The following is a 12,858-nucleotide window of genomic DNA, read 5'->3' on the forward strand; positions in this document are numbered from 1 at the left end:
GTGGCGCTGACTTAGGTAATGGTGAATGTTTGGGAGGCGGCCTACCTGAAGAACGTGTACTGTTCTCCGTACATCCAGGGCTGCAGCTGCATGGCAGGATACTTCCCAAATGGAGGTACAACGAGGCTGAAGAGCAGAGCGACCAGTACGAACACAGCAGGCAGGACAATCTGAAGCACAAATCAACCTTCAGCTGAAAAACTTACAGAGAGATTGTCTCATTCTAAATAATGACTTAAAGCCATAAACACCAACAAATAAACCATTGAATACATTGGATTGGAAACAAAGTCTCTAACAACTATTAAGTCAACTAACTACTGGATAGGGGACAGCGTTTGTTTTGTGTGCTGTCAATATTTGTCAGCACCTGAGCAAAGAAGCCCCTGCGGCTCCTTCGAGCATAGAGCCAGCGTTTGATGAAGAGAGCCCTCAGCTGCTGCCAGGTCAGCCACCAGCCGGTCAGGGGTATCCCACCTCGGCCATCTCCACTCAGCAGGTCTGTCTCCTGAGGTTCTGCAAGCAGAAAAAGCACAAAGTGAGAGTAAGTAACTGTAATGTATTTATATTGCACTTTTTACAGACAGAAGTCACAAAGTGCTAAATTAACACAATATCAATACAAGGGGCCAATAAATTACAAGAAGTTGTTAACACAAGATATATATTGGTGAGCACACCAATATATTGGGCTGATAAATACATAGACTTCTGTCAGTGCTGTCGACCTGTAAAATGATGGAGGCTCTTGTCAGCTCAGAGCCACAGAAAACTAGAGTAGAAGCATGACAACAAATTTGGAATATAAATTTATTGGAAAAAAGCTAGTTCAGTGCAGAAATGTTGGTGTGCATGTCAGTGTTCATGAACATCTGTTAAATCTATCCTAATTGTTGGCTCACAGTTAAAGGTACAGAGTGATGAAAAATGCAGTGTATTTAATATGGGGGGAAAATAAAAACTTTATTTTTCTATATATCTCTATATTTCAGTACAGAATGATCTGAAGGTACCTTGCTTTTGAAGCCTTTTCCTTCCTGGCAGCATTATGGCAACAAATAATCACAGTTGGAGATGAAACAGCAGACTGACTGTACATGGAAACACTGTGTGGTATGTACACAAAGACATGTCTGCAAGTGTTTGTGCATACCTGTCTCTGGTTCTTCAACATGTTGTCTGTCAGCCATCTGCCCAGCTGATGGCTGCTGCCTGAGGGGAGATCCGGCCTGCAGATCTGGTTCAGCATCAACGCCGGTTTCCTCCGCCACTCGCAAAAATATCTGAAAGTGAACAGAATGATCATAATATGCTCACAAAAACAACACAATGCTCTTCCAGTGGGTGGATAATATTAGTTGGGACTATAAAAGTTTGCAATGGACGCATTCTCTCTGTTGCAGCCCAAGATGAGTCTCACCCGATGCAGCTGTATTCCATTTAACTTGCTTATGCTACTAGGTGTCTTGCCAAGTATGAAAACAAAAGATTTTCACTTTTTCAATGAAGAACTGCTTTGAAAATGATCTTCATGCCCTTGTAGCTGAAGCTGCAGACAGCAGGTGGCAGTAAAAAAGCATCAAGCGGATTTAGAAAGGTCAGCGGAGCAGAGGGTGAGTGCATGAGACTGAGTAAACTCATCAGACTCCACTATCAGTGCTAATCTGATGCTAATGTTAAACCCATTAAGACCATGGCTGCTCCACAAATACCCAGCCCTTCAGATAAAGCATGGTTAAGCTCCAGCATGCACACACATACACTAACACACATAAACCCAGCATGTCAAATATGTTAATGTAGTTTTTCTGTGACCGGTTTACTGCTAGTCAAGAGAGTCACTATGACTACAGTTGATAACTAACACAACATTTTAAGTATCTGTTAGTTTACTGTTGGACTAATTGCTGTATATATTGTAATTACTCAGTTTACTTTCACTCTGAGGTACAATTAAATTAAATTACCATTTAGTCTATATTTTTGTAGATACAGTTTTAATTTCTCTACTAATACCCTTTGTCTGACTCTAAAGATGTCTATCGTTTCTCATGTTTTTCGGATTTATAACCACTATTATTGAATTACTTATGTGTTATCCAACATCCATTTCACAGTTTCACAATTGCTTTCAGGGGAAACCTTCATGGCCAACTGCTGCCTTCCACCTTTATTAGTTGTGGGTTATAAGTGTGTTTAGCTGGCTGCATAGATGTGGACCTAGATGCATAGTGAGGGCAGAAGAAGCCGTGAGCCTTTTTTCTTCAGTCAACTGCCCCGTCCTTCAGTCTTCTGTTTCAATCACTCTTGTGAGCTATTAGCAAAGGATGCAGGTGACAGGAAACAGTAAATAATAATATAAACTCTCAAAACCAAGGTGCCAATACAATCATTGGCACTCACTAAGTCGCTTCCTGTACGTCGGTGGCTTAATAAAAGAAAAAATGGATGCTTGATGAACGTTTTCTAAAGGTTTCTGGCAAGTGGATCAAGTAGCTTATTTATAATAATGTACACTTTATTGATTCCACAGTGGGGACATTATTATTATTTATCCATCAAAAACGATGCAAATGTCTCACCTCTTCCAGTGTGCTGTCTGACAGACCGTAGCTGCTGATGCCCAGCTCGGTCAGCCTCTGATCCAGTTCGGAGAGGAAGATGCCCAGGCTGCTGTCCTTGGCTGCCGTCTGCGGCAAGTTGACCACCGCCTCGCGCGCCGACTCCTCCACCAGCCTCGCACCCGGGATGTGGTGCTGTGCCAGGGAGAGCAACGCCGCAAGGTCTGCAGTGAAGACAATGATAAGAAAAGAGGCCATGCACTTAGTAAGACCGTAGCACTGCACTGACCTAACATTAAAGCACCTCGGTTAACTGTAGAGGCCATACAGCAGGCCATCACTCACATGAGCTACTCCCCTCACTTCCCAGGCCGGTGTCTTCACTCATGGATGACTCACTGTCCTGAAACACAAAGATTAGCCCTGTTGTTATCACCCCGTATAAGTTATTTAACTTATTTTTACCAAGATATAGGTTAACACTATACTATTATTTTTCCATCATACTTTTTGATTTTAACAATAGACATTTTGAGGACTCATGTAACAGCAAAAATGTAAAGTCGGCATATGCCTAATTTCCCAGGATAATTAAGGTTGAAAGAAAAAAAACTGACCTTGAGAGCAGGCAGTTTATTGGTGCTGATGCTAGTGTTCGTGCAGATACTGGTGCTGCTGGGAGTGCTGGTATCCAGTCCCTCCCTCTTTACCACAGTGAGGTAGTAGCCAGATCCAAGGCGGGATTTCAGGAAGAGCGGTGAGCCATAGCAACACAACTTCCCCTGGGAGATGATGGCGATCCGGTCACCTAGCAGCTCTGCCTCATCCATGTAGTGGGTGGACAGGATGATAGTCCGGTCTGATGGAGAAAGACATATTGACATATTTCACTTGTCATCTGTATCTTTTACAGGTCTCTCATGTTTTACAGCAAGGTTACAATATAAAGACTGAATCAGGCAAAGTATGCTCTATTTATTCAGTACTTTAAGCCCACTCTTGGGTGATTATCTAGACTTTCTAGTCAAGTAAAGACAAATAAAGCTATCAGGTTGTCACTCCAAAACCACATTGTTGGTTTGACAGTTCAGGCTGACATTGCTTTCTGGCCCTTTTGGCTTCAGGCCCTTTACGATGTGGTTTTGCTCTCACCCCCCAAAATCAGAAAAACAATGAGATTCACTGATGCTATCCTTCACCTTTGCGATATTTGAGCAGTAGATCCCAAATCCCTCTGCGTGAGTATGGATCAACCCCAGCTGTGGGTTCATCCAGAACAACCACCTTAGAGCCTCCGACAAACGCTATCGCCACAGACAACTTTCTCTGCATGCCACCTGACAGAGAAACAAAGGGAGGGTTTTAATTTTGGAAAAGACAAAGTTGACTTCCTCTTCTGCAAAACATATACAAGTCTTATTTTTATACGGAAATCTAACTAGCAAGTTTACCAGAGAGGTTTTTGGTCTGTTCATGTCGTTTATGCAGAAGGCCAACATCTTCCAGCAGAGTGTCCAGCTCAGCTTTCACCTCTGCTTCAGACAAACCCTTCAGACACCCATAAAACCAGACATGCTCCTCCACTGTTAGTCTGAGAGAGATAGACACAGAGACAAAACATTCACTGGGTTTTCTGGTGAATTCCAGGTGTACCAGATAACTTTTTCAGAACAATCATATATTTCATAGTAATGTGACTGATTTCCTAAAATTGGTTATCACTAATAATACAATTAATGTTACTCTCAAAAGAAGCTGGTTGTATGAAATATATAGGTGGAATCTCTGTAATCTATCAAACCTAACCATAGTAAGTCATAAACAATGTGCAATTGTTACTAGTTTTTAGCGGCAGAACATAGAAGACATTGGAAAGACAAGCTTTACATGTCAAACAGGACGTTGTGTTGTGGACAAACTCCCAAAGTCCTGCGGATGATGTCCATGTCATGACGGATGTCCAGACCATTGATGTACACAGTGCCCGAGGTCGGTGGAAACAGGCCAGTCAGGACAGATCTGACAAACATCAGACACATTAGAATAAATACTTTGTTAAAGCACACCTTCCACTTTAAATTAGATACAAATCTCTTATCTTCTACAGACTTTCTTGTGGCCATATGTGTGCTGATGCTGGTGTAGTAATTAAATCTTCTCACTTTTATTATTTTTTACAAGCCCAAAACATTACAATAAACTAGGTGACAAAACAAACATCAAGACATCACATCCTCTGCAATTTAATACAACCAAAGAGATTCATTTAGAATCAAAACCTTGTAAGACTTAAATGCTAAACAGCCCTCAGACACAATGATAGAACACATTAGTGCTGATCATTCATCAGTCCTGCTCCTTACATGGTGGTGGTTTTGCCGGCTCCGTTGTGGCCGAGGAAAGAGGTGATCTGCCCCTCGTAGAACTTCAGATTGAGGTGATTCACGGCTAGTTTGGCTCCCTTCTTGTATATTTTCACCAGGTTTCTGACGCTCACACCCAGGATCAGGTCAGTGGGTTCTGGTTCAATGTGCTCTGATGACAGAAAACAATTGTATGTATTCAGAAGGGACAATGTATTGTTAAATATATATACATGTGGGGGAGTTACAATGGTTAATTATACTCTCACAGTGATTTCTAATTTAAAATAAAAGTGTATTATGTGAGCAGAAGTCATCAGCCAAAGGGTCCCGATATGTTTTTACAAGCCGAGAATATAACTCCCCTAACTTCACTACAGGAGTCAAGTCCAAAATGAAAGATTATGGATAACACAGGCCAGGTGCAGGGACAAAAGAAACAACGTAAAGTCTGGATTGATGATCATTCTCAGGTTCAGACTCCTTGTACTCTTAACCCTTGTACTTAATGGGCTTATTGTCTCAGCATTAACTTGACTTTTAGTTTATTGGCTTAAACATAACACAAAACAACCAGCATAGACTTTTCAACTGCTATGAAGACCAGGAGACGACTGCTGACAGCGGTGACAATTACTACAATAAACAAGGTACTTATTAGTATATGACTTCTATTTACAAACCGATGGCTTGTGAAAATACTTTTCCACTTTGGTTCAGACAAAAGAAACACAACAGTAGTCATGATTTGACCTTTAGATGAATATGAAAAAACAGAAACAGCTGCTGATGCGCAGCTTTGTACCTTCATCCTGTTCTGCAGGTGCGGGGGGGATCGGCATGCCTGCCTCCAGGGGAACTCCACCCCAGTAGTTGATCTGGAAGATGAAGTACCAGGGCCGGGAGATCCCATATTCACCTGGTGAAAAACACACATATTAACAAATTCAGTCACAATTATAATTTTAGAACTGCATTTTTATGAAAGAACCAGTTAAACCAGAATCACTTACATAGTGAGTACATGGTAATGCTAACCTATATAACCCCCAATACTACATCGAAACAAATTATTTTAAGAATGATCAAAAAAGCCACGGCAGCAAACCAGAAACAAAAAATATATATATATTTAAGAAAAGAAAATACAAATACTGAGATTTAAGTAGATATTTTTCACAAGATTAAAACACTATTGACAACATTAAATCAGCTTGAAGTTGCAGCTTTCACATCTTAAGTAATTTCTTCTCTAAATTAAAATGTCTTAAAATTAGGATCTCCAGTCTGAAACTAAAACACAGGTCTAAGACAATTTTAAAAGTTTGTAGTTTGCTTGTTTGTCAGAGACGGGAGAATGTGCTCAGCCTACATTTACAACAGCAATGAACCCTAACCCCTGTATTGTAACTCAACACAAAACAAATTACACAGTATACTTTCAAACTGTTTGTGCAGATATAGTTCTAATCATCATACCAGGAAACACTGCTTCGATGTACCAGGCTGCGGTACCATAGATGAAGGCGTCCAGATAAAGCATGATAATAGAGGTAGTAAAGCTGTACGAGTCTCCTTCCACAGGGCTGGAGTGGAGGTTGTACCACTGGATGCCCACGCCTTGCTCTTCGTATTGAGAGAAATACTCACAGCCGAAGCCAAAGGCCACAGGAGACAAGAAACTCTAAGAAAAGAGTAAACAAACTATTTTCAATCTTGGCACGAGGACACTTGAAATGCTGCGATACCTTTGGGTGTTGAAGCCCAGTTTCATTTTATTGAATTAGATACATTTAATATCATGGTTAATTTTCCAATTCCATCTGCTCATTAAGTTAATTTCTGTACAACTAGAACACATTTTTCTAGAACTGTGGAGAGAAACTTTATGCTTGGACCAACTATAATTTTACTCACAGCGAGGACTCTGTAGGTGGTGTTGAGGCGGTCTCTCCAAGCTACACATAGTACGTATGGCAGGTAAAGCCCAAAGTAGATCAGCCCTCCACATGCAGCAGCCAGGTTGGCTTTAGAGAAGAATGTACTGATGAGAAAACACTGCATGATGGTGGCGGTGGCGAACGCGGTCAGGAAGAAAAACACAACCGATGGGTCGCTGTATGGCAGGATGTCCCCCCACTGGAAATAAGACAAACTAGAATTACGGCCTTGCTGTTGTATGCCACCACCAACCCATCATGTTGCAGTGTACAATCATATCTATCCAAAATCTCATCACTTCATCCTTTTACCCTATTGGACACGAAACGGTGACCATAGAAACAAATGTTTCAGATAAAGGAAAGCTTTTACAATGAACATCTCAATATGCAATAAAACTACTGAACACCTGAGTATTCTCCACTTTACTATCAGTACTCTCATTACCAATTATTATTTACAACTTTACGTTTTCTTTCCTGATCATGCACAGCCAGCTATTTTGTATATATATATATATATATATATATATATATATATATATATATATATATATATATATATAGTATATAATATAATATATATTGTGTTGAGTGAATGGTCATCTTGCCTTGAGCAGTGCAATAAGGAGACCTGCAGAGACGAGGAAAGGAACAATGCTGGTGATAAACCAGCTGAGCCATAGTGTTCCCGTTCCCAGACCCATAATCCTCATGGTTTCCTTCAGCCTCGCCTCCTTCTCATACACCACGCCTTTGATGATCATAGCCACCGAGTAGATCCAGGCCAGTGTCATGAAGAGTGGCAGAGAGCGGTTTAGCACTCGGAGGAAACTGTTATAAAGTATAAAGTAAATGCTAAAGCAAAGTAATAATGTAGTTGTAGTCCAAAGCAGAAGGTAGTTAAATGTTATTCAAAGTCTGGGACAATTTTTAACAGTTCAAATATTTTTTTCTGTTCTTTAAAGTTTTTGTGAACTCACAACATTCATGGGGACTCCTTGATTCCTGTTATGATTCCACAAATGGAAAGAATTGGGGAGCGGGGGCTTTCAAATAGTTATTCTCTCCCTTTAACAGCTACAATTGAGGTAAGCAATGCACTAAAACGTCTGCTGCTGCATACAAACTGCTTGGGTTATGGCTGTGCTAGTCTGTTTCCAGCGTGAACATGTGGAACTGTGTGCACAGGTAAAGTATTAGTTTACAACAGCATATGACTCACACATCATCTACATAGCAGGGGTAGGGCATCTGCTGGATGTAGATGCCGGTTGTTTGCTGAACTCCGGTCAGCATGCGGCTCACAGCTCTCTCCACCAGGTCCTGAACGTACACAAAGCCACCCCAAATGTAGCGCATATCATTAAATGGGTCAGCTGCTGGACCAGGATCCCAAAATCTGAAAAAAAACAGAAAAGTGCTGGAGAAAGTCCCGAAAGGCGAGTTCTGGTTTACGATATTTGCCACTTCAGCTTAAAAAGACTACTAAAACTTGTTTTTGGCTAAATGTCATTGATCTTTGATAAGCTGGGGTTTCATAAACTGAAGAGTACTTCCGGTGACGATATTGTCTCATTAGAAATTATCTGAAAGGGATACTCCACTCAAAACATGATTAATCAACCAATTTGGCAATGTAAACCGAGCTGTTCATGCAGGCGTTGTGGCTGCTCTAACCTGTTGACATGCGCGCCAACATGAAAAGCAAGAAGCTCCGCAACGTCACAGTGATGAAACAGTGTACTGCCGACCCCATAGAGTAGTATATCTTTATCATAGTAACAAGCCTCATAGAGAAGAATACTGTATATGTACCCAATGCAAAATTATTTCAAAGCTGAAACTTTGGAATTCTTCAAATAGAAAACCGATTAAAGTTGTACCGTATTTTAATCTGGTTTGTCCGTTTAACCTAGTGCACTCGATTTGTCAGAGTATGATTGGCGAGTACATATCCATCCACATCCATTTTTATAACCGCTTATTCTTAACAGGGTCACTGGATATGATCCCAGCTGACATTAGGTGAGAGGCAGTGTACACCATGGACAGCTAGCCAGATAATCACAGGGCTGACGCATAGAGATAGACCGTCATTTACACTCACATTCACCCCTATGGGCAATTTAGAGTCAATTATATATGGTTTAAGCAATGGAATAGCATGTTATGGTAAAGGTATTGTAAACGGTTTACTTGCACAACAGTTATCCATCAGTAAAGTTAAAGAAGTGCCCGAAAAACTAATTATGTTTTGGTTCTTCCTCAGTACCTGTCCTTGATTTTGTTGGTCCGGGTCACATCATCAATGTCCATTCTGATTTTGTAGGTGACGTGGGGCGGCAGGTCAGGCGACGAGGAGTTGGGCAGCAGGAAAACCACACCCGCCCAAAACTGCCTGTCCTCCAGTAGCTCCAAAGCCCTGTCAATCATCTGACCCTCGGTCTCCAACCCCTCCAGCTTGTTCAGAGAGAAACACTGCAGAGAATAATAGGAAACACAAAAGATATGAATACAAACAAAATTGAAGAGAAGCAGAAGTTATTACTTAAACTTTGCACTATTTAGAGGATTTACTATAACTACTTTAGTATGTACCAATCTAACACATTTGAAAGAATATAAATGAGCCCAAACGTGTTGGCCCTATCTGAAAAAAAACAGGAGAGACGTGAAATCCTGGTCACTATGAAATCTTTGGACAATATTTAGCCGCGTTAGCTTTCTAGTCAGCATACTATAGATTTTTAGAAGGTGTAGTGTAGTTAAATGAGGTAATTAAAAAGTGTTATTGCCTCCTCCATATTCCGTCAAACATGATTTGTTCTGTTCTTTTATCTTTTCCGTCTATATTCTCAGATTGAGGCTGGTATTTCTGACATGTTTGGAGAGCAGCATGAACAACAATGCCAAAGGGTGAGAACCTCAGTGACTTGTGCGAGCGTGGTGATGGTGTGGCTGAGGTCGTTGTAGATGTCCAGCCAGGTAGGCGGTGCGCTGGGCTTCCTTTGGGCATCTGGTGAGGGTGTGGCCAGAAAACGTGCAATTCGTGAAGCCGTCCAGGATGTGTTCTCCAGGCGCAGGTTGACCAGTACTGCGACCTCTGGCCGTCTCAGCAAATCCTGTCACACACACACACACACAGAGTTGTCTATTCATTACTTTTGGGGACTTTACATTGACTTACATAGTGTACTTACTCATAGGACCAAGCACCGGACGTGGGGTGACAGAGCCTTCTCTATATCTGCCCCCTCCCTCTGGAACTCTCTCCCCAAACTCATCCGAGACTGCACTGATCTTTCCTTATTCAAATCGCAAATCAAAAGCCACCTGTTCAGAACTGCTTTTAATGTGTGATTGTTTGCTCTATTTTTAGTTATTCTTATTATTTTTTTTTAGCTTTTAGGATGTTATAATTATGTTATGTAAAGTGTCTTTGAGTACCACGGAAAGCTATATAAATGAAATGCATTATTATTATTATTATTACATTCATGACCTGGAGATTGGTAACAACCTAATCCTAATACTAATCCTAACCTAACCCTAAAGATAACCTTTCTCTCACCTTAAACCAAGTCGTCGCCCTAAAATGTAATGAATTACGTGCATTTTGACCACAAAGGAAGGCGAGTCTCCACAATGTGACTATGTAATCAGAGTTATGCCCACACACACACACACATTATATGAAAAATATATTTTCAGCATCATCCCACACTCATCCTTCCTGAAGAGAGATAGCAGTTGGTAAATCAGACCTGCAGCAGCTGAATCTCCACGCTGCTCTCCATGTAATTCTTGATTTGTGGTCCCACCTCCATCCAGGCTGCATTCAGCTCCTGGAGGATCTGCATGTCCTCGAAAGTCTTGTTCATCTTCAGCAGACACAAATAGTAGTTAGCTTAGATGGATGTATTTGTTTTGGTTTTTCATCTGAGAACACTGCAGTTGCGTGTCTGATTTCTCTTGGGGCATTTTAAATGTTGTCAGGCTCCTGTCACAATGTTAGACACACACAACATGAATATTTGCCCCCTAAATAATATGCTCAGGAGCCTAATGCGCTTGCTAATAACTTGTGATATTCATTGCTTTTAGCGACAAATGCTTTAAATGCCAATACGTTATATAAACCACTTCAGTAGATTAAGTTAGTCAGGTGGCAATCCTAGGATGGACTCTCTGAGGTTTGACTCTACCTCTTTCATGACTTGTTGTACTGCAGGAGTGTCTGGTGTGTACAGCAGTTTCCCAATAAACAGAGGTTTTATTCCTCTCCACACAAGGCGAGACAGAGGGTTGGACTCAAGCCCGTGGATCAAACTTTTACAGAAAGGAGCTGCATGGAGGAAAGCACAAATAAGTCAAACGTTAGACAAAAACAACCATTTAAACTTAGGTGGTGTTGATTTTTGTTGTCGCTTTGGATCTTCAAGATCACAAATGGATCAGACAATGAAAAATCTGATTTTCTATTTATTTATGATAAATTGCCATTTGCAAATCAACTGAAAAGAGGAGCACTTGCTGTGGTAAAAAGAAAGCAGTTAATGGAAACTTTTGCAGCCATTCAGTTAACTTTGAATTATCAGAACATGTTTCCAAACATATCAAAGCCTCTTACTCGTGTTGTTGTCACGGTCCGGGTCTGTGTCTTCAGTCCCATTTTTTCCTAAGAAAGACTTGATGTCATTGTCCTCATACCAGTTGAGTGATGGGATGCGCTCACCGCCAACCTCAGGGTGACCGCACATGATCCTCGAAAAAGCACGAAAACTCTCTCTGGGCAAAGCTGAGCGATTTTCTGGAGACAGAAAACGAAGAGCTGTGCTCATGTCTGCAAAGCTGGACAGGGAGGAGAACTGAAGGAAGACAGAGAAGTAAGACCGGAAGTTAGGAAATAAAGAACAGGGTAGAAATTAAGGGAGAAGATTAAATTTAGTTGGGAGAACATTTGGTAAATTTTATTCAGTCAAATGAAAAAGAAACAGACATATAAAAAATTATTTCACCTATCAACATAATATAACGACATTTACAAAGGTCTGATTTGTTTACAGTGACTAATTCATAATAAATCAAATGTAAAGCACCTCCCAAAATGTCTGTTCAATCAAGAGACTGTCACAGAAAATACAGAAACAGATGGACATGAAAAAACACGTGTTCTTACATCATCGATGAGGACAGCCAGCTCTTGGGAAACTGAGGTGACGGCCTGACTAATGAGCCTGAGGTCTCCAGCGTTCGCCATCAGACGTTCTCTCTGACAAGAAGGACCGACAGACAGGTTTACTGATGGCAACAGCAAACAGCCAGTGAGACTGTATTCGGATTTATTGATTTTTGCACTGGTGAGCAAAGTATTTTTGCCAAAGATAGCTCATTCCTACCGTGAAGAACTTGGTAAAGTCGAGCTGAGAGAGGAAAAGGCGTTCAGCCTTCTGCAGGACGTCAGCTGGCAGGTTACACAGCTGAGTCTGAAGATCATTCATGGTGGCTTCTCCTTCGTCCACCTTCAGAAACTGTCCCAACATGCTCGCATTACACACCAAGTCCTTCAGCTGCATCTGAGCACCAGCCACAGAAACCTGGATGGATAAAATTGATGACCCATATTTACATTTAATAGAGTTAGACTCAAACTAATAATACATACAACTTTATCTGTAATTATCATCAGGGCTGATAGCAACATTTCTGTGATACTTATTCATCCATCCATCCATCCCAAAGACTATTCACCTTTCACATCCAAGGTCTCAAGTTCAAAGTTATTACATTCTTTATTTACACATATTTAACTCAGTTAAATCAGTTCAACAATTCGTAATTCCTATTTTAATTTTTTAATTAGTCTTATTTGTTGTCCCTTTCATTCTAATAGATTCCACCTATTTTTGTTTCTGATATAAAAGTTGAATTGATTTTGGATTTCCTGGGGGGAAACATTTTTCAGAAATATACCAAATATCTTTTTTCTAT

The 12,858-nt window shown here is 40.8% G+C and overlaps 1 protein-coding gene across 2 annotated transcripts in view; it reads right to left on the reverse strand.

Annotated features, from left to right (window-relative positions):
- The window catches only part of zgc:172302 (phospholipid-transporting ATPase ABCA1), a 30,848-nt gene that overhangs the window by 11,816 nt on the left and 6,174 nt on the right, over nucleotides 1-12,858 (reverse strand). For both annotated transcript variants that reach the window (XM_034530175.1, XM_034530176.1), the window contains 22 exons: nucleotides 12,267-12,464; nucleotides 12,047-12,139; nucleotides 11,498-11,735; nucleotides 11,073-11,212; nucleotides 10,632-10,748; nucleotides 9,792-9,989; nucleotides 9,140-9,345; nucleotides 8,090-8,266; nucleotides 7,476-7,698; nucleotides 6,842-7,063; nucleotides 6,404-6,608; nucleotides 5,730-5,843; nucleotides 4,925-5,096; nucleotides 4,449-4,580; nucleotides 4,013-4,152; nucleotides 3,761-3,898; nucleotides 3,179-3,420; nucleotides 2,907-2,964; nucleotides 2,583-2,785; nucleotides 1,154-1,283; nucleotides 371-516; nucleotides 46-170 (listed from right to left, as the gene is read on the reverse strand). In XM_034530175.1, coding sequence (XP_034386066.1) covers nucleotides 46-170; nucleotides 371-516; nucleotides 1,154-1,283; nucleotides 2,583-2,785; nucleotides 2,907-2,964; nucleotides 3,179-3,420; nucleotides 3,761-3,898; nucleotides 4,013-4,152; nucleotides 4,449-4,580; nucleotides 4,925-5,096; nucleotides 5,730-5,843; nucleotides 6,404-6,608; nucleotides 6,842-7,063; nucleotides 7,476-7,698; nucleotides 8,090-8,266; nucleotides 9,140-9,345; nucleotides 9,792-9,989; nucleotides 10,632-10,748; nucleotides 11,073-11,212; nucleotides 11,498-11,735; nucleotides 12,047-12,139; nucleotides 12,267-12,464 — 3,617 coding nt within the window. The remainder of the gene's footprint in view (nucleotides 1-45; nucleotides 171-370; nucleotides 517-1,153; nucleotides 1,284-2,582; nucleotides 2,786-2,906; nucleotides 2,965-3,178; nucleotides 3,421-3,760; nucleotides 3,899-4,012; nucleotides 4,153-4,448; nucleotides 4,581-4,924; nucleotides 5,097-5,729; nucleotides 5,844-6,403; nucleotides 6,609-6,841; nucleotides 7,064-7,475; nucleotides 7,699-8,089; nucleotides 8,267-9,139; nucleotides 9,346-9,791; nucleotides 9,990-10,631; nucleotides 10,749-11,072; nucleotides 11,213-11,497; nucleotides 11,736-12,046; nucleotides 12,140-12,266; nucleotides 12,465-12,858) is intronic.

Source organism: Cyclopterus lumpus, chromosome 4, assembly GCF_009769545.1.
Source record: "Cyclopterus lumpus isolate fCycLum1 chromosome 4, fCycLum1.pri, whole genome shotgun sequence".
NCBI classification, from domain to species: Eukaryota; Metazoa; Chordata; class Actinopteri; order Perciformes; family Cyclopteridae; genus Cyclopterus; species Cyclopterus lumpus.